The sequence below is a fragment of the Diadema setosum genome, chromosome 7, assembly GCF_964275005.1.
Source record: "Diadema setosum chromosome 7, eeDiaSeto1, whole genome shotgun sequence".
Lineage (NCBI taxonomy): Eukaryota > Metazoa > Echinodermata > Echinoidea > Diadematoida > Diadematidae > Diadema > Diadema setosum.
Window position 1 is genome coordinate 24,400,756 of NC_092691.1, and position 23,207 is coordinate 24,423,962.

Genomic DNA, 23,207 nt, shown 5'->3' on the forward strand with positions numbered 1-23,207 from the left:
AAACAAAGGATGTCATCAATACACGTGTACGCCCTACGAATTTTGCACTCTGTACTGTTCTGAAAAGGGAATCAATCCGACGGATATTGAGCAAGTCAACCAAGATTCGCGCCGCTTTCACCGTACATTAGGGAGCTTTAGATTTTAGACGCGCGGACGTTCAAAGGAAAAAAACATGTTCTGAGTTTGCGCAGTAGCGCGCGTAAAGTCAATCTATTTTTAGCTTGCGTCGCCTGAGTTGTTTACTACGCGTACTGGGCTATTTTCACGTCCGCACAGTAAGTGCGACGTAGAGAGCTTCTTCATGCACTGATCATAATTATGGGGGCGCGATTTTATTTTTTATACCAGTGCCGTATATTAAGAGAGTCTGGCCAACTCATAAATTGGACGCCATGTCGTTACCCAGCGTACAGTGCGCTTATGGTTTTAGCGTGTGCGCTTGGAGGGTGAAGTGTGTACGCGCAGGCGTCCCAAAGGCACGGTGTTGCTTGACTTTTCTTTCTCTTACAGAGAGAGAGAGAGAGAGAGAGGGGGGGGGGGGAAGGGGGTAGGTTGAGGGAGGGACATTCTTTCATTCCATCCATGTTGAACAAACCCAACAATCAATCATTTTTACATTCAAATAGACACAAGCACACAGGTATACCGTATAAATAATAGGGAAGCTGTCTAAAGGATATAATTCCTGAATATATGATAAATTATTGCTGTGAAAATAAAAGAAGAAATCACAGTAAGTCGTATCGTAAACTTTCACTAGACTGTATGCTATGTATATTGTATTTAGAAAGTTGTCCAGGGAACAAGAATATTGTATAACAACATGATATATAAATTTACAATTCTAGTAGTGCAGAGGATAGACGAATTCCACAGTTATTACTGTTTCGCACGTAAATACATTGTAATCATCAATTACCATCCTATTTAGTCCCATATATGTATGAAACTGACATGAAGGCCCATTAGTATGTAATTCAAAAGGAATACACCTATGTACAAAGTACAACATGAAAAAGTGACGTCACCGATATTAAGGTATGTAAAATGATCTAAAATTGTTTAAAAATAATATTTAAAAAAGACATGTTGAACGAAAGCACAAGTTCTTTACCTGGATAACATAGTTATGAGGGATATCCTCAGTGACATCTGTACCAAATAATAATAATAAAAAAAAAAAACACAAATAAAGATGTCCTAATGGCGACCAGTATTCCTCCGCCATATTACATTGTTCTCTTAGCAGGTGTAGACTGCGTCTTGACGATGTTACACGACAGTTTCACATAATTGGCAGAAAAAATGGCAAATTTATCACTAAATTTAATGCGTCGAATGTTTACTTTCCTTGAACTAGGTATGAATGGGTGTCTTTTATTGTTTAAGAGAGCAAGTATTAAGGAATTTGAGCATTTTTACTTTTGCTTACTTGTTCTCACTACTTTTTACTTACTACTATTTTCATGACAATACTTTCAACGGTTATTTCAAAAATATATAGAAAATTCTGTCATTTCAGTATTTTCACCTACCTTTGACCATCATGGCCAAAATCTTTCCCTATCACGCGTCATTGTCTGGTAATGATGGCATGCAAATATGTGTACCATATTTGGTTTTAAGTTTGTGAATTGGGTAATTTCCAAGGTACAATATTTAGGAACTGCATGGATAATAGTATTTCAACAACAGAGAGTAGAATTTTAACATTACATTTTACCTGACATTGATCCTTGACCCTTACCCCACTCCCATACCCCCGCCCCCCAAAAAAGTAAATAAAATAAAATCACGAGAAAATCACGGTCAGGCAGTAAGTTTCGTTTGGAAATACCTGTACATATACCTCCAGATTTTGCATATAGATATGGGGGAAATAGTGATATTTTAAGAATTTAACCATTATATACATGATTTTGCCCTTTCACTTTGAGCGTGTTTACACAAAAGTTTAGGCCCTATAAGCTAAAAACAAAACTTCGTCCACTCACACAAGCATACATGTCAAGTTTCATTATCTCAAACGGTGTCCACAATATTGATTGCGATATGAAGGACAGACGGAAGGACGGACGGACGACCAAAACAAATGCCTCAGGCGACACTTTCGTATCTTATGGCGGAGACATACAAATGTGAATAAAAACTTGGATAGTCTGAAAGACACCGCGAGGAATCCAAAGAAAACAAATCAGATATATATTTTCCCGTCGCACTCGATTTCCCGCTTTTTCCTTTGTTTTGGATCTGTCGGAAAGCGGTGCATCATTACACTAAGAGCCAGGTAGGTTCGCGCAACGCCATGCTGCGCAGGAAGGCATGACGAATCTTCAGTTTATGGCAATAAGATATCAAAATATCTTTCGTGTTGTACCTTCTACTAGTACTTCAATAAAGTTGACAACCTTTACGGCAATGACAATATCCCCACTGCACCATGACTGATATTCAGGGGAAGTCCCCAAGGCAAGCAATATTAGCGCGTAGCTGCGCGTAATGAACAATGGGCACTGCGTATGAGCTCTGCTCGCGCCCACGTGATTGACTTTGGTAACGACATGGCGCCTGTAGGTCACGGGACCAGCTTTTGACCAATCACAGGCTTCAAAACACCTGAGCCGAAAACCGAGTTGGCCAGACTCTCTTAATATACGGCACTGTTTTATACGTTGCGTCCCAGCGTAATCTAAAGCTACTTTTCCACACGACGCAGGGAGAGGAGAACGTCCAGCGCAAGCGTCGGCCCAAACGTCCGCGCGTCAAAATCTAAAGCTCCCTATTAAGTGCGCCGTAAAAAATGGGCAGCGTATGTACGGTATACGTGAAGCGCTCTTTGATCACGCTACGCTATGAACTTTTACAACGACATTTACAACACACTCTCGGCATCCACATTTGCAACAACGGTGACTTCAATGATGGTGACTTGCTATACAAAGTGAAAGTCAACGCCTACAATGCCTGGCACGAACCTTGTGTGTAAATCCAGTAGGCGCCTAGATCCCTAATTCTACAAAATATCATCTAGTCCTGGACCTGGTCCTGGACCCAGTGCAGTAAGTAGGGCGTCTAATTATTCTAACATAGACCTATAACGTTAGGGTCTAGTGTTAACTAGCTCTGTCGCTTGTAGATCTAACGTTAGTCCTAACCAATCGTACTGTTACTTGCACTGTTAGATCTAGATCTAACGTTAGATATAGGGCCTAGACTCTAGACTCGATAGTTGAATTTGGATCTTCAGGATTTTGTCTGACGTTAGATCTACACAGGTTCAGAGAAACTGGTATTGTCTAGACACGTGTAAAGTCTTAATTGATCTAAGTTTTCGGGTTTTTTTTTTCAATTTATTTTGCCTTACCTGGATATGTATGCTATTTTATATAACACATAGTGCATGACATCTTATTGCACTATAACAAGTACCAAGCACCTCCAAATTCTGAATTTACCCTCAGGCAGTCATATTCAATTCGTCCTGCGGCCTCATTGAATATAACTGACCTTCGGGGCAAATTCAGAATTTGTCGGTGCTTATATTGTTATAGACACCTAGTGCATTCAGCCTCATGCACCATATGTAATTACATACATACATAATATATATATATATATATTTATATATATATATATAATATATATATATACATATATATATATATTTATATATATATATATATATATATTTACCATATTGCCATGTTCTCATGAAAATATCTTTTTGTTAATAAACTCAAACTCAAATTCAAACCTGGAGTTAGAGCTACCGATAAGCTATGATCTCTTTTTGACTTGTTTTTGTTCATTTCCTTTGACCTTATTCGTCGAAAGCCTTGTTCGTGTGGGGTTTTGTTCATTTCCTTTGACCTTATTCGTCGAAAGCCTTGTTTGTGTGGGGTTTTGTTCATTTCCTTTGACCTTATTCGTCGAAACCCTTGTTTGTGCGGGGTTTTGTTCATTTCCTTTGACCTTATTGGTTGGAACCCTTGTTTTCGCGGGTTTTTGTTCATTTTCTCTGACCTTATTCGTTGGAACCCTCGTTTGTGCGGGTTTTTGTTCATTTCCTTTGACCTTATTGGTTGGAACCCTTGCTTGTGCAGATTTTTGTTTATTTCCTCTTACCTTATTGGTTGGAACCCTTGCTAGTGCAGGTTTTTGTTCAGTTCCTCTAATAGCCTTATTGGTTGGAACCCTTGCTTGTGCGGGTTTCTGTTCATTTCCTTTGACCTTATTGGTTGGAACCCTTGCTTGTACGGGCCTATTCAATGGTTGTCGTTCATGAGACGTCTTCAACGGATGCAATTTTCCTTTCTCACTTTCCTTCGGTCTTGCCATACACTCAACACCAGCATCAAATTTGTGCCCACATGATGGCGCTCTTCCAGCTGGCCTGGCGTGAGGACAGTTCCTCAGCCAGCCTTCTTTTCCTTTACACATCACCATATGGCGGAGGACGTACTGATGTCGCGCCCCTTCACCGAAGCGGCCCGCGTTCTGCCGGGCGGCCAGTGCTGGTCCCAAACCGAGTTCGCGACAGACCACCATGGCGTCCCTGATGTCCCACGAATGCCCGCATACTGTGCTCCACTCGTGGCGATGCATGATCTCCACGCGACCTTCGTGAGGCGTGGAACCTCCGACTAGTCGCACGGAACCCTCTCTTGCTGTCATCAAATATGTGGATAAAGTCAGATACAAATAAAATGTAACACATGATGTAGTCATGTAAAAATTGCACTTTGAACTATTGTGCGCTGATGAAAAAGAAATATGTAAATAAAGTTAAACACCAGCTATCTATATCGATTATCTAATCTTTTGTTACTATAGCATAGCTCAGTTGAAAGAATGTCCTCTTTGCCATATATTTCAATAAGAAAAGAATAAGGGCATATCCTAAACATTTTCATAATTTATAACAACTGAGTTAGGAAAGCTGATACCTCTTTGTCTTGTTATACTCCCAAAGCTTTTTCAGTTTATTATTTTTTCACTCATCTACCTGTGATTTCTGGGTAATTTTTATGACAGAACACTCGTTCTTGTAATGACTATTGAACAAACCTTCTTTACCGCAGACGATGCCAATATCCTGGAAATTTGAGCAGTTTTTTTCATCTCTGAGCCCACTGCTGAAACATTCCCTAAAGTGCGTTTCCCGCCCGGAGCACCTGAAGTCTGCGGCGTAGAACGGTTGCCTGTCGTTGACTCTCCCGAAGAGGGAGAGTCCGTTGGTGATCGTTGCCGACAGGAACCCCAGTTCACCGCATATCGCCAAGGCATCGTTGAATTGCCAAGATGATGTGCACAGTCTCCCCCAGTGGTTGTTGTAGAAAATCTCGGGACGCCCTCTCCCGTTCATGTTTCCGACCAGACGAATATCACCATCTTCATCTGCAGAATACAAAATGAAATCAAAAACAAAATGATACACAAAGTTAATGTAATGCTATCTGGATTGACTGACTGCAGCAATAAAGAAAATGTAATGATATAATAGAAATTTAATATAATATGTTATTTAATTTTCTATGAAAATCGAGCTCTCCCTTTATGCATTGTCGGAAGACATACCTTTCTTATTGCAAGGAAACAGTCAGGTGTCAAAGGGCATTGACATTATATAGGCCTATTATTATGATAGAAAACCGTATAAAATTTTGTGACGAAATCTGCTCCGTCGTGAGCTGTAAGGGTGGACTATAACTTTTGATTATGTATACCTTTGATGAGTTTTGATAAGTACAGGCCCTACGATCCTGCTGTCTGCCTGATCAATGGATAGAGGTCAAATTGAGGCATCAGCACACGAGAAATTGTGTGGAACGTGAAAATGAGTCGATCTGAAAGCACAATACAACAAATAAAATAAAACGGGACAGGCTTATCTGTGTTTACGTCACAACATCACTATAAGATTTAATGGGCATCAGATCTTTTCAGATGAGAGGTGACTGGCAACCTTAATTTCATAGTTTTCCTTTGGGAGGGATGGGGTAGGATTTGAAGTGGTATAATAGTACCCCTTCCATTACTAGTACCTTCTTCCACTCTGCTGCAGATAACTCCGACGTCGCTTCCATGAGAACAGTTAGTCTTCTTCCAGTCGTTCTCACTCCTGCAATCTGCAAGCCGCCTTTCAAAGCCGGTGCACTGAACATTCTTAAGGTGAACTGGCTGTAGTTTGCTGCCACCACCAAAGAGGGCCCTGCCACTGGAGAGGGCAGCGCCGTCGAACCCCAGCTGCCGACAAGCTACAGTTGCGGCATTCATATCCCAGGTGTTGTTGTCACAGATTGTTCCCCATGAATTTTGATGGTAGATTTCAACTCGTCCCTCGAACAACCGAGATCCGTTGGCCAGTCGGATGTTGCCCTCTGTCAAGAAAACAGAGGTTTTGTGTGTTTTTTTGTGTGTGCGTTTTTTTTTTTTTTTTGCTTTTTATAAGCGATACTTGGAACTTTCGTGTTGCAAACAAATGGAATCAAATTTATGTCCACAACACTTGATAATTCCTATGTTCTCGAGATCTTCCTTTAACATTAGGAAATCAATACTCCAGCATTAAAACAATCAAAGAATATCCAATGAGAATATCATACAATGATATGAGTATTGATTATGATGATGATGATGATAAGAATAATAACAATAATAGTAACACTATCAATGATAATCATAATACTAATAATAAGAATGATAATAATAATAATGATGATTATAATAATGATAATATCAATCATAATGATACTTAGAATTATGACTGGACTTAAATATGTCTAATTTACTCAGGTTATCTTTTTTAGTTTTTGCACTGTATACCCAGCATTCCGTGGCCAGGACTGGTAATGTATGAGTATTCTTGGGATAATTAACATTATCCTGTCCAACAATGACATCGATCTACGACAACGGATATGCCCCCAAAGCTTTATCCATCAGGCATATACTGCAATGCGTCCTCTTAAAGCCTGTCTTTAAAAGAAAGCATGAGTTAAAGTTGATTTAAACACCCACCTTAAACACTCCTATATATCGTCAGCAGGTGTTCGTGGTATGTATAAGTTAAATTCGAAACATTTGATATACTTTGATGCTGTGCTTTGAAACTCACCAATCTCACATCGGGTAGACTGCAGGAGGAGAAGAACGAGACTTACGCGAACGATCCAAAAATTACCCATTGTTTTGGAAGATAAATCTCTGCAAAAATCCAATGTGGTTCTCGATAGGTCCCTCAGAAAGCGCGGCTTTAACTCCTGGAGCAGACACTACAATCGGTTAGTATGTCTTCTTCGTTAATTACTGACCCTAACACAAGCAAATACCAGACGACAGTTCTCGACCCTCTGTGACCTTCTTATTTCTGGGTTGGTCAATTAAAACTCTGAGGAGAAAGATACATTATCTATACCCGCTAATCTGTCGATAGTTATGGGGGCATCAGACTGCGTTTGCAGTAGGACAATAATGGTTTGTTGCAGAAGGCCGAGCACTGAGCTATCGGAACTCGCAACGCTCCACTTCCCTTGTGCGTTTGCCGATGATGTGTTTTAAACGTGGTCGATTTGTGATTTGATCTGTTTGTCACTTACACATTAAATTGTTTGTCTCATTGAACTTTCGTGATCATGCTTTGTGAATCAGCGTAGATCAGGAAATACAAAAGACAGAAGGTTACTTGTTTATTTCAGTGGCTGCTTGTTATTTCACTTTTCATGCCTACTAACTCTTGATGATTGTTGCATGTGTTTCTGCTTAGTTAGCTATACAGTATGCCCCCCCCCCCAAAAAAAAATACAATTGGATTTCTGCCTCGATAAATTTCAAAACAATTAAACAATCTGAATGCTGTTTCACGGTATGGAACTATAACTTCTTACCTACATCTTGCAGAAAATCCCATTTAATTTGGTTAAGTGGTCACAGAGAAATGTGGATCTTTGTAAAGCATGTCATGGGGCTGTTTTTTTCCAAGTTTAGCACTTGGATGCTCTTGGTATCCATCTACCGAACGAAAAGTTTTGCTCACAACTGACAGGGCAATTAACATAGAATTCATATTCTGTGCATGATCCTGTAACAGTATGTATTGATAAAATAAATATGTAAATATCTTAATATTATTGTTCATTATTGTCTTGATGAAAAGAGGGGAAAAAAGAAAAAAGAGAAAGAGTTCAATCCAATCTTCAGTTTGCTAATAATTAGATATCTTTCCTAAATCATTCATTTTTCACACTTTAGTTATGCAAACTCAGAATGTGATGTAACGAAATTTTCAGTTTGGAAGTTCAAAATGCAAACAAACAAACTGTCACTAAAGTCAGAGATATTTTTGTGGCGAGAACACAATGAACAATTACTGTGTATTTGTAAGGTGTGCACACAATGGACAAAACTTAGAGGGGAGGGATTCCTGACATGCTCTACAAAGATATCAATTTCTCTGTTGACAACTCAAGCAAATTCGATGGGGTTTTCTGGTAGGATGTAGGTAGTAAGTTATAATATCATGTCTTGAAATTGCACTTTGATTTATTTACTATTTGTAAAGTTATCATTGCAGAAAGTCCCATTGTATTTTTTGACAGACGGTACTGTTGTCAGTACACCATGTTCCCGTGACGCACTTCTTCCTTGCTCATTATTTGAAGGTTTCGTCACTCACGTACGTTGTAATGTGCTTGGTGATTTTTGTAACAATGATGATAATAATAATAACAGTAATAACAACAATAATAATACTAGTAATGATGATAGTAATAATAATAATAGTAATAATAATCATTGTCATTATAATGATAATATAAAAATAGGGGGTATTCATAATACTCTTTACAACTTAGTCTGAGTGCTCAAAGGGCATGAAAAATCTCTCACATAGCATAAAAGAGGGAATGAATTAGAGGAAAATGAACTCGTGTTTATAAATTCATGTTGCTTTTTTTTCTCGTAGAATGATGGAGGCAAGGAGAGAGAAGACCTGATAAAATGAGAAATATTAGAACATTATAATTAGCTGCCAGGCAAACTTGACACACTTTTGATTGTTGTCAGATAGTTTATTGTCTTCTGCAAGCCCTCCATCCTCTAAAACAAAAAAATAATGTTAAAGGCCGCAGTTCTGTGTCCATGAACAAAGTGACTTCTCAAATACATTGTGTACTGGGATCACGACATGAGAAGATTATAATATATAGGGCCTTTGTACAATACGAACATGACATGATTAGCCCAAGATCACGGGGGTGGGGTGGGGTTGGGAGGAGGCACCACACTTCGGTGAAATTATTGTATATTACACGAGGAATACCTCAAGACTGCATGGCAGACCATGCATAACTTGTAAATACGTGTATTTGATTTAATAGTTTCAGTGTATAAAGGACCAAAAACAATGAATGTCAAATAGTGCTAAATCAACCATCCACACATTACGATATGAATAATGTTTACTTGCTTTGACTTTCTTTGGCTTGGTTAAACAGGAACAAGCATCTTTCAGTTGTGTTTGTTGCCTTATGTATAGGGACAATGATGATTTTCTGTAAGCCATTCACTCCACAGTTTTTAGTTCAGAGGTAATTGTTTAGTTCAGAGGTAAGAGTTTTTAGTTCAGAGGTAAACGTTTCAAAGAAATCAATCCGTTCACATTATCCAACAAGGCGATCAAACAACTTATGACTTCCATTTACCATTTCTGAGAACTTTGTTGGCTCAAAACACATTCATCTACGATGGGCCAAAGTATTGGAATTCACTTCACAACAATATTACAACAGCTCAATCTCTGAACTCCTTCAAGAATAAATTAAAACCATTTTTATTGAAATCTTATAACATCCAACCGAGTTAGTTTCCCTTTATCATCTCAGTCAAGTCATCATTCTTTTTTACATAAGTCCTCCTTACTGTTCTATGTTCCTGTCTGTGTTCTGAATATAACGATGTGTCTATTCTCTCTTTCTCCTGCATTCTTACCAACATAAGTGACGTATAAAAAAAATGTTTTGCATTATATTCAATCCAGCTTGTATTTCATCACTTATTTTACATTATGGAATCTAGATTGGTTGCGTCCACGATGGCACGTGCTGTAGTTTTCCCCCTTTTTCCTTTTTTCTCTTTTTTTCTCTTTTTTTTTTTCCTTTTCTTTCTTTTTCCCCTCCCAATCATCTTGATCAGTGTCAGTTGACATCGGTTCGTTTTATTTTGTTTTATATTGCTGTCTTGTGTATTTTCTGAGGGTCCCATATCGTACAAGCTCTGCTTCTTAGTGGGACCCTCCACTTCCATCCTCATCCTTAGTTTTGTATTATACGCTTTATGTATATATTAACAAAGATGTAATTGCATTTTTCATCTACTTCTCATTTTCATATGTACCTTGTCAAATTATATACATTCTGCAAGTATTGTTAATATCCTGTACATATGCAATGTATATAATTTCTTTGTTCATTTGATGGAAGTGAAAACAAAGTTGAATCTTGAATCTTGAATCTTGAAACTAACAAACAGCATTAGCACACATTTATTTCATTTGAAAGCAGGAACAAAACAATGTATGTGTCCAGTCCATTTCATTCCATTCTATTAGGCCTAAATCTTATCATATTGAACAAAAAGATGAATGTTGTATAAAAACTATGTGAGGTTTTTTGTTTGTTTTATTTTGTTGTTGTTTTTGAAGGGATGCAATCTGGGCACCGTTTCATGAAAGATGTCAGTCCTGACGATCCCAGTAAAATTCTTGGTTTTGATTGGCCGAGAAGCTCTGGTCACTGACTGTTACTATGGTGATTGTCAGAGACTGTCAACTTGTCAGGGCTGACAACTTTCATGAAACGGTGCCCTGGAATTCAACTTTAGATGTCAACCTTGAAACGGTTTTCATGCCATATAGCTGGTAATTAGTATAGCGAAGATAAAGACTTTAATTGCAATTAGTGATGAAAATCAAAGTGGTATAATAGTGATTATAACAATGATTATAAAATTAGTCACTATAGGATAACTATCATGATCATCATGAGTGGTATTATTTTCATCACTCTTATCATCATTGATAATAAAAACAGTATCATTCTTCTGATGTACGTACATCATAATCATCATAATAAATACGATTATAAGAACAATAATGATAATAAAATGTAGCAATGACATACGCAAATGCGTAGATGGAATCCAATTAAAGAAAATCTGACATGGAGACAATGCTGCAACATTAACGAAAAAAAATGCGAACTTTGCACAGAGAAGATGTGTTTTAAAAGATAAACTTCCACGAGCCCGTCACAGGGCACCAACCAACAAACAACACACGTGGTTTGTATAAACAATCACGACCCAGTTATTGTCACCCACTCTGTGACGTTGCTGTAATGGCAGTGCAAATGGCGGTCTGTTCTGAAGTGTGACTTCATGCACGCCATACTACATGTTCAAGTTGACCAATAGGATAGAACGTCTCTGTATGAATTGACTTTGAGGAACACTACAGAAATCAGATGTATATACCGACTGGTAGAAAACAGCAAACTTGTGGACGCTATGCATGTTCAAGTTGACCAATTGGATGGATGGTCTCTGTATGAATTGACTTTGAGTAAACTTGTGGACACTCATGAGAAGCTAGGGAATATTGTTGTATCTGAAAATATAGATGTTGATTGTGAAGACATGTGAAGCAAATAACCTGTAAGGGAATGGTGCATGTTTATCAATATACCCACAATTCTTTCATTAAAATAATCCACACACACACACACACACACACACACACACACACACACACACACACACACACACACACGCACACACACACGCACACACACATATAATTATCCGTGGTTTCGGTATAATGATCTAGTGACTATAAATTTTCTTCTAAGCATAACACGTAGTAGATTACAGTATCTTGATTTTTGGTTGTCTTGATGGTAAACAGAAAATGTTAGTAAAGGTGATTTCAAATTTGTAACTGATGATCAGTTGTTTTCGTTAATACACTGTTGATCGAACTGAGAGCAGTGACAGTTCTATGTGCTATTCGACAGAAAAAAGGTAATAAGAGCAGAAAATTACCTTGTTAATAAAATAGTTGAATTAGAAAGATTGTTAGATCAGAATATGAATATCAGAGAATATGAAAATATATAGATAGAATTAAGTTATTGAGAGAAGAATTGGAACAACTTAGACAACGGAAATTTGAAATGGCAGCAATTAAATAGACTACGGCTGCAAGAAATGCAGTTTGGAGAAAAAAAAAACGAACAAAATATTTTTTTTTGAACTTAGAAAAACCAAGGATAGTACAAAAAAGTGAAATTGATTAATTGATATCTGCTCCAACATTATTTTGATGGAAAAGAAGCAAGGTTCCCTTTTTGATTCCTCGTGAAAATAATACAAACTTGAATGATGAAGATTTGTGAGTGTCTATAATAATAGGTGATTATTGAAAACTTGTGGGACCATAACACAAATCACTCATATTATATCATTTTATTTGCATATTGGTTGTAGCTATCACCAGGGATATCTCTTCAGAGAAGAAGAGTAATGTTTTCGCAATTTGTATACAATACAGTATGCGTAGGTTCTACGTGTATAGCATGACAACTGAATCTGTTTGGACCAAAGAGCTAGCTAGACGAGGAGAAAAATATATTTTGTTTCGACCAGAGTATAGAAGAGCTAGCTTCTATACCCGTAAGTTTGGTTTCGACTGCTGGTATATTATGTATGTATAGGCAGGTGTAGTAAGTACCAGCGCGCCCTCTCTCACCCGGTGCCTTATGCTAGCTGTATACGCCGAATATTTCGCGAGGTTTTTATTTTCGCGAATTTCGCGAGTCGGGCGCTATTCGCGAAATTAAAGACACGCGAAAATATTAACTCTGATCCCGATGTGAATGTGACGTACGCATGTACATTGTCCATTCAGTACAGTACTAAAAGATCGCGAATTTAACAACTCGCGAAATCGTCGGGAGTGTCTGATTCGCGAAAATTTAGACTTTAAATTTAGAAATATATGGCGTATACAAGTAGTAAGTACGGAGCCCGCCAGGTGACATGAGGAAAAAAAAATTCAATGGATTATTGCGTTCCTTCGCAATATTATTGCGTTCCCTCGCAATAATTATTGCGTTCCCACTCACAGCAATATTATTGCGTTCCCTCGCAATATGAATTATTGCGTTCCCTCGCAATCATTGCGGAGCGGAGATTCAGTGTACGCGACAAGCCGTATGAGGGCGTGGACACCCGAGGATTGCGATACGCCGAGAACTGTGCAATAGTCCAGGCTAGGCTCCATAGAAAGTGCACCTAACCTTGTTTTTTAATATACGATGTTTTTTGATGGTTTCTTGTCAATTCGAGGGTGCTGATTCCAAATCCGATTGATGCCACTCGCGTAACCTTGAGCATTTTCGGCAAAATGCAAAAATCCAAAATGGCCGCCAGATATGCTAATTTGGCCATTATAATCCCAGTTATGTCAATTTTATGACCAATTATTCCATCAAAGTTTTTAAAATTTTTGTTCCTTGAGTAATTCTACTCGCACATGCACGAAATTTTTCATTTGAAGAGGTACATTTACTATTTCAAGCTTATTTTCAGTTCAAAATGGCCGCCACTCCTATACTCATGTACTATATGAATGGCAAAAAATATGCATAGAAATAGAAGACGAATTTTCAGTCACATACCTACGCTTTTATCAAGTGTTGCATGTGTAATGCAAATCTGATGAGTGCCACTAGCAAAACAAGCAAACAAACAGAAAATTTATTGTTTTTAGGCGTATTATATTCTTCTTTATACAAAACTTCAAAATGGATCCCACTCATATACCCTTGCACAAGATGAACGGCAAAGTGTACATGGAAATAAACAAATTTTCTTTCTGTCACTCAGGTACACTGTTTATCAATGTGTGTGCTGATTATAAATCAGAAGGTTGTTAGCAACAAAAAACTGTTTTATTTTTTGATGCAAACATCCAAATTTGCTACCTAAATCTGAATTTTCCCCTAGGAATTTGGAAAAGTCCACCAAAGCTTGAATTGACGCCAACATCAAAATTGCTTATCAGGAATCATTACATATTATGAACATTTGATACCTACAAGGTGTACTTGCCTTGAGATGTTCAACATCATAATATTCACTCTGATTTACTGCATTAAAAGGCTGAATCCTAAATGATAACACAAATGAAATTTCCAATTACCTGTCCTGTTCTACATTATCTAAAAGCGATATTATACAAACTTTTCAGTCCCCTCATCCAAGAAGAAACATGAGGCAGGGGAAAGTGGAAAAAAGGAACCACCTCACTTCCTGTCGTCAAATCTTTGAAATGAAAACAATGCCCAAATGTTTTTCATGTTAACCCAGATGAATTATATATGGTAGATGAATCTTACCACCACCTTTTTTTTCGGAGTGAATGTGTTTGCGTATATGATGTCAAGGGAGACTCTGAGATCTGTACAGTGCTGCCTCATTCTGAAAGCAGTGATATAACAACTTCACACTGCTTGTCTTTAATCTTCCGCACTTGCAGATTCAGGATTGCTCTACAGTAGGTAACTAGACCAGCTGTGTTAGGACTCTGAATGATGGCCTCCTTAATGGTGGCTGTAAACTAACTCCACTAGAGCTCTTTTTACATGGTGACATAACATTCACTTCACGTAGGAAGTTTGCAGATGATCCTGACTTTACGTCTCATAGAAAGTCCTTGGATGACATCAGCCGAGTACTGACCCATCTGAAGACAATAGAGGAGTACTTCACCTTCTGGAGACTTTGCCCCAACCTTCATAAGATTATCATCAGACCCATGCCTTCCATCTTACCAATGCCATGTTCAAGGTAGCCCTCTGTGGCAAGCCTTCCAAGCAGAGGCTAAGGAAGTCTACCCTCCTTCACTGGCACTCGATCACTCTCCCTCACGCTGGAAGGAAAGGATGGCAAGTGTCACCAGTGCCGTCAACGCATACCCTGACATTCTACACACGACAGCATTGGAGCATTTCATGAAGAGTTTTGTCTGACAAATTTGTCTGACAAAGTTGCTCTCAGCCAATCAGATGCAAGAATTTTAGTAGCTTATAACAGTTTGTCAAAAAGAAAAGATCTGACCAAGCGCTCCATGAAATACCCCCCTTGAACAACCTGCCATCAATGCGTCTGAAATCCCACAAGCCTAGATTTCCCTCCCGTAACTTGAAAGCTTTGACCCCAAAACATGTTGGTGCAGATGCTGGTCGGATGTCATCTCTGATACCACCCAAGTTACCTACAACTGTCTCTGGCCTGGCAACAAAGCCATATAGGTCTTCAACGGGTGGTGATCAAGCAAGTCTTCATGTCTTCATTCTGTTTCTATGGCAAATAATCGTCCTCTGACCCCTGAGGAAGTGCTGAACATCACCAGATGTAGTTGCAATTAAAGCAATTGCAGGACCAATGTATGCATCTGTAGCCTGAGAATTCTGCAAATTTGGGGCTGATGTCGCCTGCTGCCAAACATCCAATTAAAGGGTTCTTTAAAGACAATAAAAATAACAGTTTTAGTTTTAAGACAAGACTGAATGAGATTATGATGTCAAAGTGTATATTATCAACATCTGGGAACTGTGAGAGAACTGAAAGAGGTATCTCACATTGCTCCTTGGTTGATGTTTAATGAACAGTTTGTACGGTATTGCGTTTGGACAGTTTCGTTTATGCCTTCACCAGTTTTTGTTGTTTTAATTCAAGAAGAAAATCAAGTTTGCTCGATAATATGAAGGAGGTACTTCTAAATTATATCATATCAAAGTGATGGAGGTTATGATCCATTTCAAACTCGCCTCAGGACTCCTCCCTCCCATCCCCCCCCCCCAACTCCTTGCTGGAAAAAAAAAATACATTGGAAGGGTTTTCAGTTACGTCTTGAATGCCCGATGTGTTTTTGTCTGCAACCATGTATCTCTGCACTTACTGTGTAGGATTTTTCTGTACTTTGTTGATATGGTTTTATGTGAATGCATATTAGAAGCTTTGCTTTCTAGCTTCCCCTCCATTTTCAACATTATTTGATAACTACCATGCATCTATAGGCTTCTTAATATGAAGAGTTTGTTTGCAAAAACCGATAAGTCCATATTTGTCAAATTGAGATAATTGCGATTAAAGGTCAAGAAAAATAAAGGGAATAATAAGAAAATTTTTGCTTCTTTTGACCATAACTTAAAAAATATACCTGTATAGGTAATGAGCAATATATCATTTAAAAGGTATTATTTTGTACTTTATGACAGAGATCGTACTTCAAAATCTTCAAAAATGGACTTATCGGTTTTTGCAAACAAACCATATATTGTGTTAGTATAACATTTTTATATTCAACCTCCATGTAGAATATGATGGTATATTGATTTCTTGCGAGACGTTTAGTGAACTTATAGTTGTTGTTGAGACAAAATGAAATATATAAGAAATTGTGTTAAACATCGTAAGGTTTATGAATATTAAATGCTCAAATATACATGTAGGCCCTCTATATTGTAAGTGACACCCAACATATTTGTATTACACATGCAACACTTCATGACAGCATAGGTACGGGACTGGAAATACAGTAATTTGTTCTATATTTTCATGCATATGTTTTGCCATTCATATAGTACATAAGCATAGGAATGGCGGCCATTTTGAATAATAAAAAAAGAGCTTTAAATACTAAATGAACCTATATGAAATGAAAATTCTCTTGCGAATGCAGATGGCGTAACTCTAGGAACAGAAATGTACAAAGTTTGGTGGAATAATTTATCATATAATGCACATTATTGTGTTTATCACGGCCGAATTAGCATATCAGGCGGCCATTTTGAATTTTTGCATTTTGCCGAAAATGCTCAAGGTTACACGAGTGGCATCAATCGGATTTGGAATCAGCACCCTCGAATTGACAAGAAACCATCAAAAAACATTGTATATATCAAAAAACAAGGTTGGGTGCCTTCTAGCCTGTGCCCTGTTGCATAAAACCCTTACCGCTGGACTTACCGCTCCTTTCTAGCGGTAAGTCTTCAAATTAGCGGTAAAGCTTATAATCCTTGATGCTGATTGGCTGTGACGCCTAATTTTGACGGTAGTTACCATTGAAATTCAACGGTAAGTTTTATGCAACGGGCCGCTGGACTACAATCAGAAGTGAAAATTTGCGCAATCAGAAAATTTGCGCAATCAGAAAATTTGCGCCCTCACTAGTTCAGTGGCCCAGACTAGCAAGCGCAAGGCCCAGCAGGCTGCGGAGCTGCCAGCAACCCATGGTACAGTGACAGGCAAAGGTAACAGGTGCATCTCCGCCATAATATAAAAGCCACTGCAGTCTGCCGCATCCATCCGCGGTCCGTCCTCATCCCCGCCGCCGCGCTCCAGCAGTGCATCACACAGCAGACGCAACGATCGACGGGTCGCGACGGAGCCTGGGAGCTAAGTAGTTAGCTCTGTGGAGATTGGCGGTATGTTTGAATTCTCTTTCACTCGTATTATTCGTAGACTATTACATATATTAGTCTTTAGGCCACGTGTATTTTCAATCATTGAGGAATGCTCAGTTGCACTGCACTTGCAGCAGAGTAGACTATATAGTATGAGTAGACCCGTATTGGTAGGACCTAGTTTTGATTTCATCGAGACCGAGCGAGCGAGGCCACCTTCATTCAGTTTCACCCGTAGGCGCTATAGCTAACATTGTTATGCGTAACGTTACTAGAGTATACTAGTAGACCTCAGCTCAGGCCGTATGTGTGAAGTCATTTGTCTGTTTGTGTACAAACGTGTTAAGGTATTGTTGTATTGTGTGGATCACAAGTCCCACAACCAAGCTATGACTACGTAATACTAAATATGTTTGATACTGCATATAATGCTACTACCGTATACCGTGGATGGGCTGTTCAGTTGGAGGAGCTCAGTTTTATTTGGAGTTTTGGCTGTCAAGTTACAATGACCATCTTTGCCTAGACTGATGCCTGGCGATCTCGATGGTAAATTTATCTCCTGACATGAGTGGCAAAATCGTGAAATAGGCCCCACCGCATTAGCAAGCAAGGGTAGGTCCTAGGGTTAGGGTTTTGTTAGGGTTAGGGTTTAGGGTTAGGTAGGGTTGTATTTATGGTTAAATTGGCCGTTAAATTAGTCGAGGGACATTAGGGAGTCCTTCCGAGAATAGAAAATGGGAGAAAGGGAGGACGGAAGATGCTATGCTGTGGAAATCGGCCCCACCGCTGTATCAATCTCGCATAAACGCCGTTTGGTGGGGCCGCATTCACGAGTATTGTACTGTGGAAGGAAGCCCCGCCGCCGTGCTTACCTACCGATGAACACCACATGGTGGGGCTGAATTCACGAGTATAAACAGGCGAGCCGCCGTAGTATTAGTACGGACACGCAGTGGTGGGGCCTATTTCACGAGTATGCCACATGAGTCCTGTCTCTTCACGGCGCGGTGGACTTCTTCTGCTTCTTCTTCCATGTTCTACACTCCACTAAATGTGTCTCAGCATTTAATAGTACTCGTGTGTGGGCAGGTGTGGTGAAGGCATATTAAAATATAGGTCTATGTGACCCGCTACAACAAAAGGATCCTAAAGTCGCTGACGGATGCATGAGCCGAGAATATCGAGTTTGAAGTCAAATCATCAAAATCTGTCAAAACATTCAGATTTCTGTTTTTGACATAATTTTGTGGTCTAAATGTATCTTCTATCATCTGTTAAAATTTCAAAGCTAAATGATCAAAGGAAAGGCAATAAAATAGCATTTTTCTGGGCCATGATTTTCCGACTTTCAACGGAACAGAAACGTGTCAGAAGATTTGGATTTAGCGCCGCAGCTAGACTCCGCCTTTAGCAAGGGGGGAGTGATCTCATTGGTCAGTGGGTGTCATCCTGGTTACTGATTGGTCGTGCATAGACTGCTGGCGCTAAGCTTGAATAAACATCGCAGAGGTCGCTAGGAGCGTACCTTCTATTGTCAAGGAGTGAAAACTGTCTCGCCTCCCCTTGATCATGTTAGCGTCGGAATTAAAACTTTCAAGGCGTTTTCTCGAAACTCTGATTTCTTCTACCACTTGACATGCGCTAATAAAATCATCGATATCTCCGCAACTGAGTACCTTTATGAGTTGTGTTATATATGAAATCAAGTTAGAAGAGTAAGAGAATAATGTAATGTCATTTTCAGAAAATTGTCCTCCCCCGACTTTCGGATCCTTTTGTTGTAGCAGGTCACATTATTATACAGTGTCAGTGCCATTAAAATGTCTACAAAGTCACTAGACTCTATAGGTGGATTCTATGTGCAGCTAAAAACACCCCTGGTTGTTAACGAAGTTGTATGTTCTGCCCTGCACCCTCTTTTTGAATATACTAAAGGTGAATTAGGAATGTCTTTTGAGAGCGATGAGAATCCATCGCCCCAGCTGATCTCCGATCACGGCGCGCGTTTTTTACATGCGATGTGAATTTCTGGCATCTTTACAGGTAGTGGCAACTAAATGGTAATCGACGTTAGAGAGGTGCAGTTGACGGCATTCATTCTTATCTGATGTTGGGACACGTATGGTCAGCCCTATCTGCGACCAGCCCCAATGCTTCGCGTTTGGCTCTCACAGGGGTCGTTTAACCAGGGGGCTGTAGCCCCCTTACACTTTTGGCTTGTCAGAAAAAAACAAAACAAAGGACTTTGAAAAAAAAAATCAAGAAAAAAAATCACAACAGTACTGAAGCCCCACCCCCCCCCCCATTGAAAACCCAACGGCCCCTGGTGTACAGAGACCTTGACACACCCCCAGTCCCGAAGCCCCCCCCCCCCCCCCCCCACACACACACACACACACACACTGAAAAACCCTGTGGCCGCTGGTGTACAAGGAGTGCCTTGGGGTTAGTTCAGCCCTGTCCCAGCGTCACATAAGATTCAAGAAGCCCACCGTGAAGGGACAGATACCATCGGTCTACCATTTGCTTAAATTTCCACGTTTACACCTCACTTGCCATGCTTGATCTGTAGTTTGTAAAAAAGTGCTGGATTGTGTAAACCATGGCCTGGCCTTTTGTTACATGTATATGTGTGGGCCATGGCTAAAGTAAAAAGTGACTTCACGTAAGCATAGATGGCAAACCACGTGGTGGAAGACTGCATAATTCATCGCCTGGCAGGAGGACGGACTGCCCTCAGCTCCACAGCCTCACTCCTGCTACCAGGTCCTGGCATGGTGCTGGCTGAAAGAATCTGACCCAGCCTTCACTGCATAGGATACGAGTTTACAGATCAGAAAGGCCACAACTTTGCACTTAAGCAAGAAGAAGAAGAAGCGCATCCTATTCCTAGGTCCTTTAGGATGATTATTGTTTTATGTTTGAATCTGTTTCTGAGTTTTGAGTGGTTTAGTAACACAACAGATTACATACCGTACAATCATACAACAACTTCAAGGAAAAGGCAAGAGATATATTCATATTTTGTGATTTTTTTTAATTGTTTGAATTTACTGAGGCTGATACCATGTTTTGAGGCTATTATTGTTCATAATATGACCATTTTGTGCTCCTTATTTTTATCGTTGTTGTACCCTGTGTTCTGTGCAGTTACAGCATTAACAACTTGTGGAGATGGAAACAGTAAGGGAAAAGTTGGAGTTTAACTCCATGCAGTACCAGTGCTCAGTTCTGAAGGAAATTGTAAAAACAATAAAAAAGAAGAAATCTTCACAGTCAAGCTCTAGTACACCAATAACTGCAACTACAGCTAAGGTGAGTACACTACAAAATGCCTTAGTCAAGCTAGTATAGATAAGTCCAGTTTCCGTAATATGACTCATTAATGAAATTATTTAAAACTTTGATATTGCCTTGTAGTGTTCTGTGTTGTGTTGACACACTTCTCTGATTTTTTTTTTTTTTTTTGTATCTCAGAACAGTACTTTATTCTTGATTTGAACTGCTGTAAGCTGGATTAATGATGATGCTGACAGTCTCCAGTGGACGTTGCATAGATTTTAATGAACAAATCAAACAGTCTCAGTCTGCTGATACATGTATAAACTTCGTATCATCCTCATGCATACATGTCCAAATGCATCTATACAGAATAACAAATTCTATTTTGATTATTCAACATCAAAGAACTCGCAGAGACTATGTCCACGTCCATTTGTCTCACAAGTAAAAGTCAAAGTCCAGAATCAATTAAATCTGCGTCATCTTATCCCATGAACATAAAAGTTGCGTTGTGCCCATGCCAACGATGCCAACCACACGCAAGCTGCGTCATTGGCATGGTCACAACGCGCCCTAACGCAATGACGCAACAATAACAGATCGCATTGTCCATTTACCACAGAACATTTACCAGATCTATACTGTAAAAGTGGAAATTTTTATTCGAGTGATTTTTCATGCATTGCCGGTTAGATGAATTTTACATATTTTTGATTCAGCAGGATCAAAATTTAAAATTGTATTTATAGCAAACAAAATATTAGCGCACTTTTATTTTCATGCTGACTGCACATCGCACAAAAATTTCCACGTTATGGCACATGTCATTAATGCCTTGATCTGGAGGCTGAACATAATAATGATAAGTACTGTAAACACCCATATCTTCGTGTGATTAGTTTTTCATGCTGAGCGGGTCAGAAACATATTCGCGGGGTTCTTGAATTTGCGCTGCACAATTGTCAACCCATTCACAACATGCAGAGAAAATTGTGAAGATATTTTCACAGATTTTAGAATTTGCGCTAGCCAGAAGTTGCGTGAAATGCGTGAAAATTAATGTTCCACAAAAATGTTTGCGTGTGCATCAAACATGCTTAGTAACCATTTTGAGCAAGATGTGAAAGCGGCCTCCTGGTAAAAGTCTAGAGCAGTGGCAATAGCAGAGCCCATTAGGAGACCAGTGCCAATAATGGAAAAGCAACTCTAAGAATGAAAGACTTTTGTTGTTTTTATCATTTAATATCATTATTATCATTCTTATTATTATCATCATCATCATCGTTATTTTCATCAAATTCCAAGTGACTTTGTCAAAGAGTCTGCGCAGTTGCTGTTGCTAGGATTTTTATCTTGACAATTCAAGTACGTTATGTGTAGCCCTTCTTACATCAGTCACACACTACCTGGGTATGCTGTCTCCTCATGCAGTGTGAAATATGACACTCTGTACATGTATATTTGTAGATTTTTGGTGTAAGATGTGTCTTATTAACCTGTGAAAAAGGAGGAGACCTTTAATAGTATACTATTTATAACTTAGTATACTAGTGTCTATGGGAAATGCGTGACAAAATCAGCCTGTCCTCAATGGGTTAAGTTTGGGGGATGAGGGAGATGACGTTTGTCTGCCTATTGTTTTGGGTTGGGCTTTGGTTTTGTTTTTGTTTTTGTTTTGTTTTTTTGTCATTCATGAAGAGTTGATTGGTTAGAATAGGGTAGATTTAGAAAAGGTTTGATGCTCTTCCTATCCTCGGGGTGTTTTTACCATCATTGTTTTACCCGTATTACAAACTAGATCGATGAGCTTGAGCTGCTATGGAGTATGTGTCGAGATGGAACGCCCACTATCAGCTCTCTCTGTGCCCACTGCCTTGTTGATCTTTGTGACGACGGAATCCTGGCCTACGAGTACCTGCTCACCAACCTAATCAACCTCCTGCCGGTGTGCCAGAGCATGCCGCCCATTGTGGCCACAGTGAGCGACATGCTGCTGATGGTTGTGAAGCGTGCGGTCTACGCCCAGATGGGTGCAGGAGGGGAGGTGGTCCCCACGTCTCAGCAGTACTATTCTATGAGGTTAGTAATAGTCACCGTGTGCTTTCTGTCGTAGTTCTAGTTGAAGCAACTTCATCCTATATCTTAGCAGTGAGCTGGCCTTTTTGAGCCAATGCAGTGAAGGTACAAGGGCTGATGGTTCAGGTTGCCAGATTGCCTGACAAATTTAAACATATTAATCAAACAATTGGATATGATTTTTTTCAATATCTGCACCCATTCCAAGTGTAAAATCAGTCTGAGAGGCCTTTCAAGTGAGTGGGAGATGACAGTAAGCATTATATTGAGGCTACATATGTGAACACATGCAGGGGCAGATCCAGAAATTCCATAAAG

At 39.3% G+C, this 23,207-nt stretch overlaps 2 protein-coding genes across 2 annotated transcripts in view; one reads left to right on the forward strand and one right to left on the reverse strand.

Moving 5' to 3' along the window:
- LOC140231128 (scavenger receptor cysteine-rich domain-containing protein DMBT1-like) overlaps positions 1-6,279 on the reverse strand; it is a 32,163-nt gene extending 25,884 nt beyond the window's left edge. The window contains exons 1-3 of the mRNA XM_072311280.1: positions 6,048-6,279; positions 5,071-5,400; positions 4,323-4,670 (exon numbers count right to left, since the gene is read on the reverse strand). Of these exons, the coding sequence (XP_072167381.1) occupies positions 4,323-4,670; positions 5,071-5,400; positions 6,048-6,279 (910 nt within the window). The remainder of the gene's footprint in view (positions 1-4,322; positions 4,671-5,070; positions 5,401-6,047) is intronic.
- A 14,407-nt stretch (positions 6,280-20,686) lies between these two features.
- The window catches only part of LOC140231129 (focadhesin-like), a 47,671-nt gene continuing 45,150 nt past the window's right edge, over positions 20,687-23,207 (forward strand). Inside the window, exons 1-2 of the mRNA XM_072311281.1 lie at positions 20,687-20,846; positions 22,612-22,892. Of these exons, the coding sequence (XP_072167382.1) occupies positions 20,706-20,846; positions 22,612-22,892 (422 nt within the window). The 5' untranslated portion in view covers positions 20,687-20,705. The remainder of the gene's footprint in view (positions 20,847-22,611; positions 22,893-23,207) is intronic.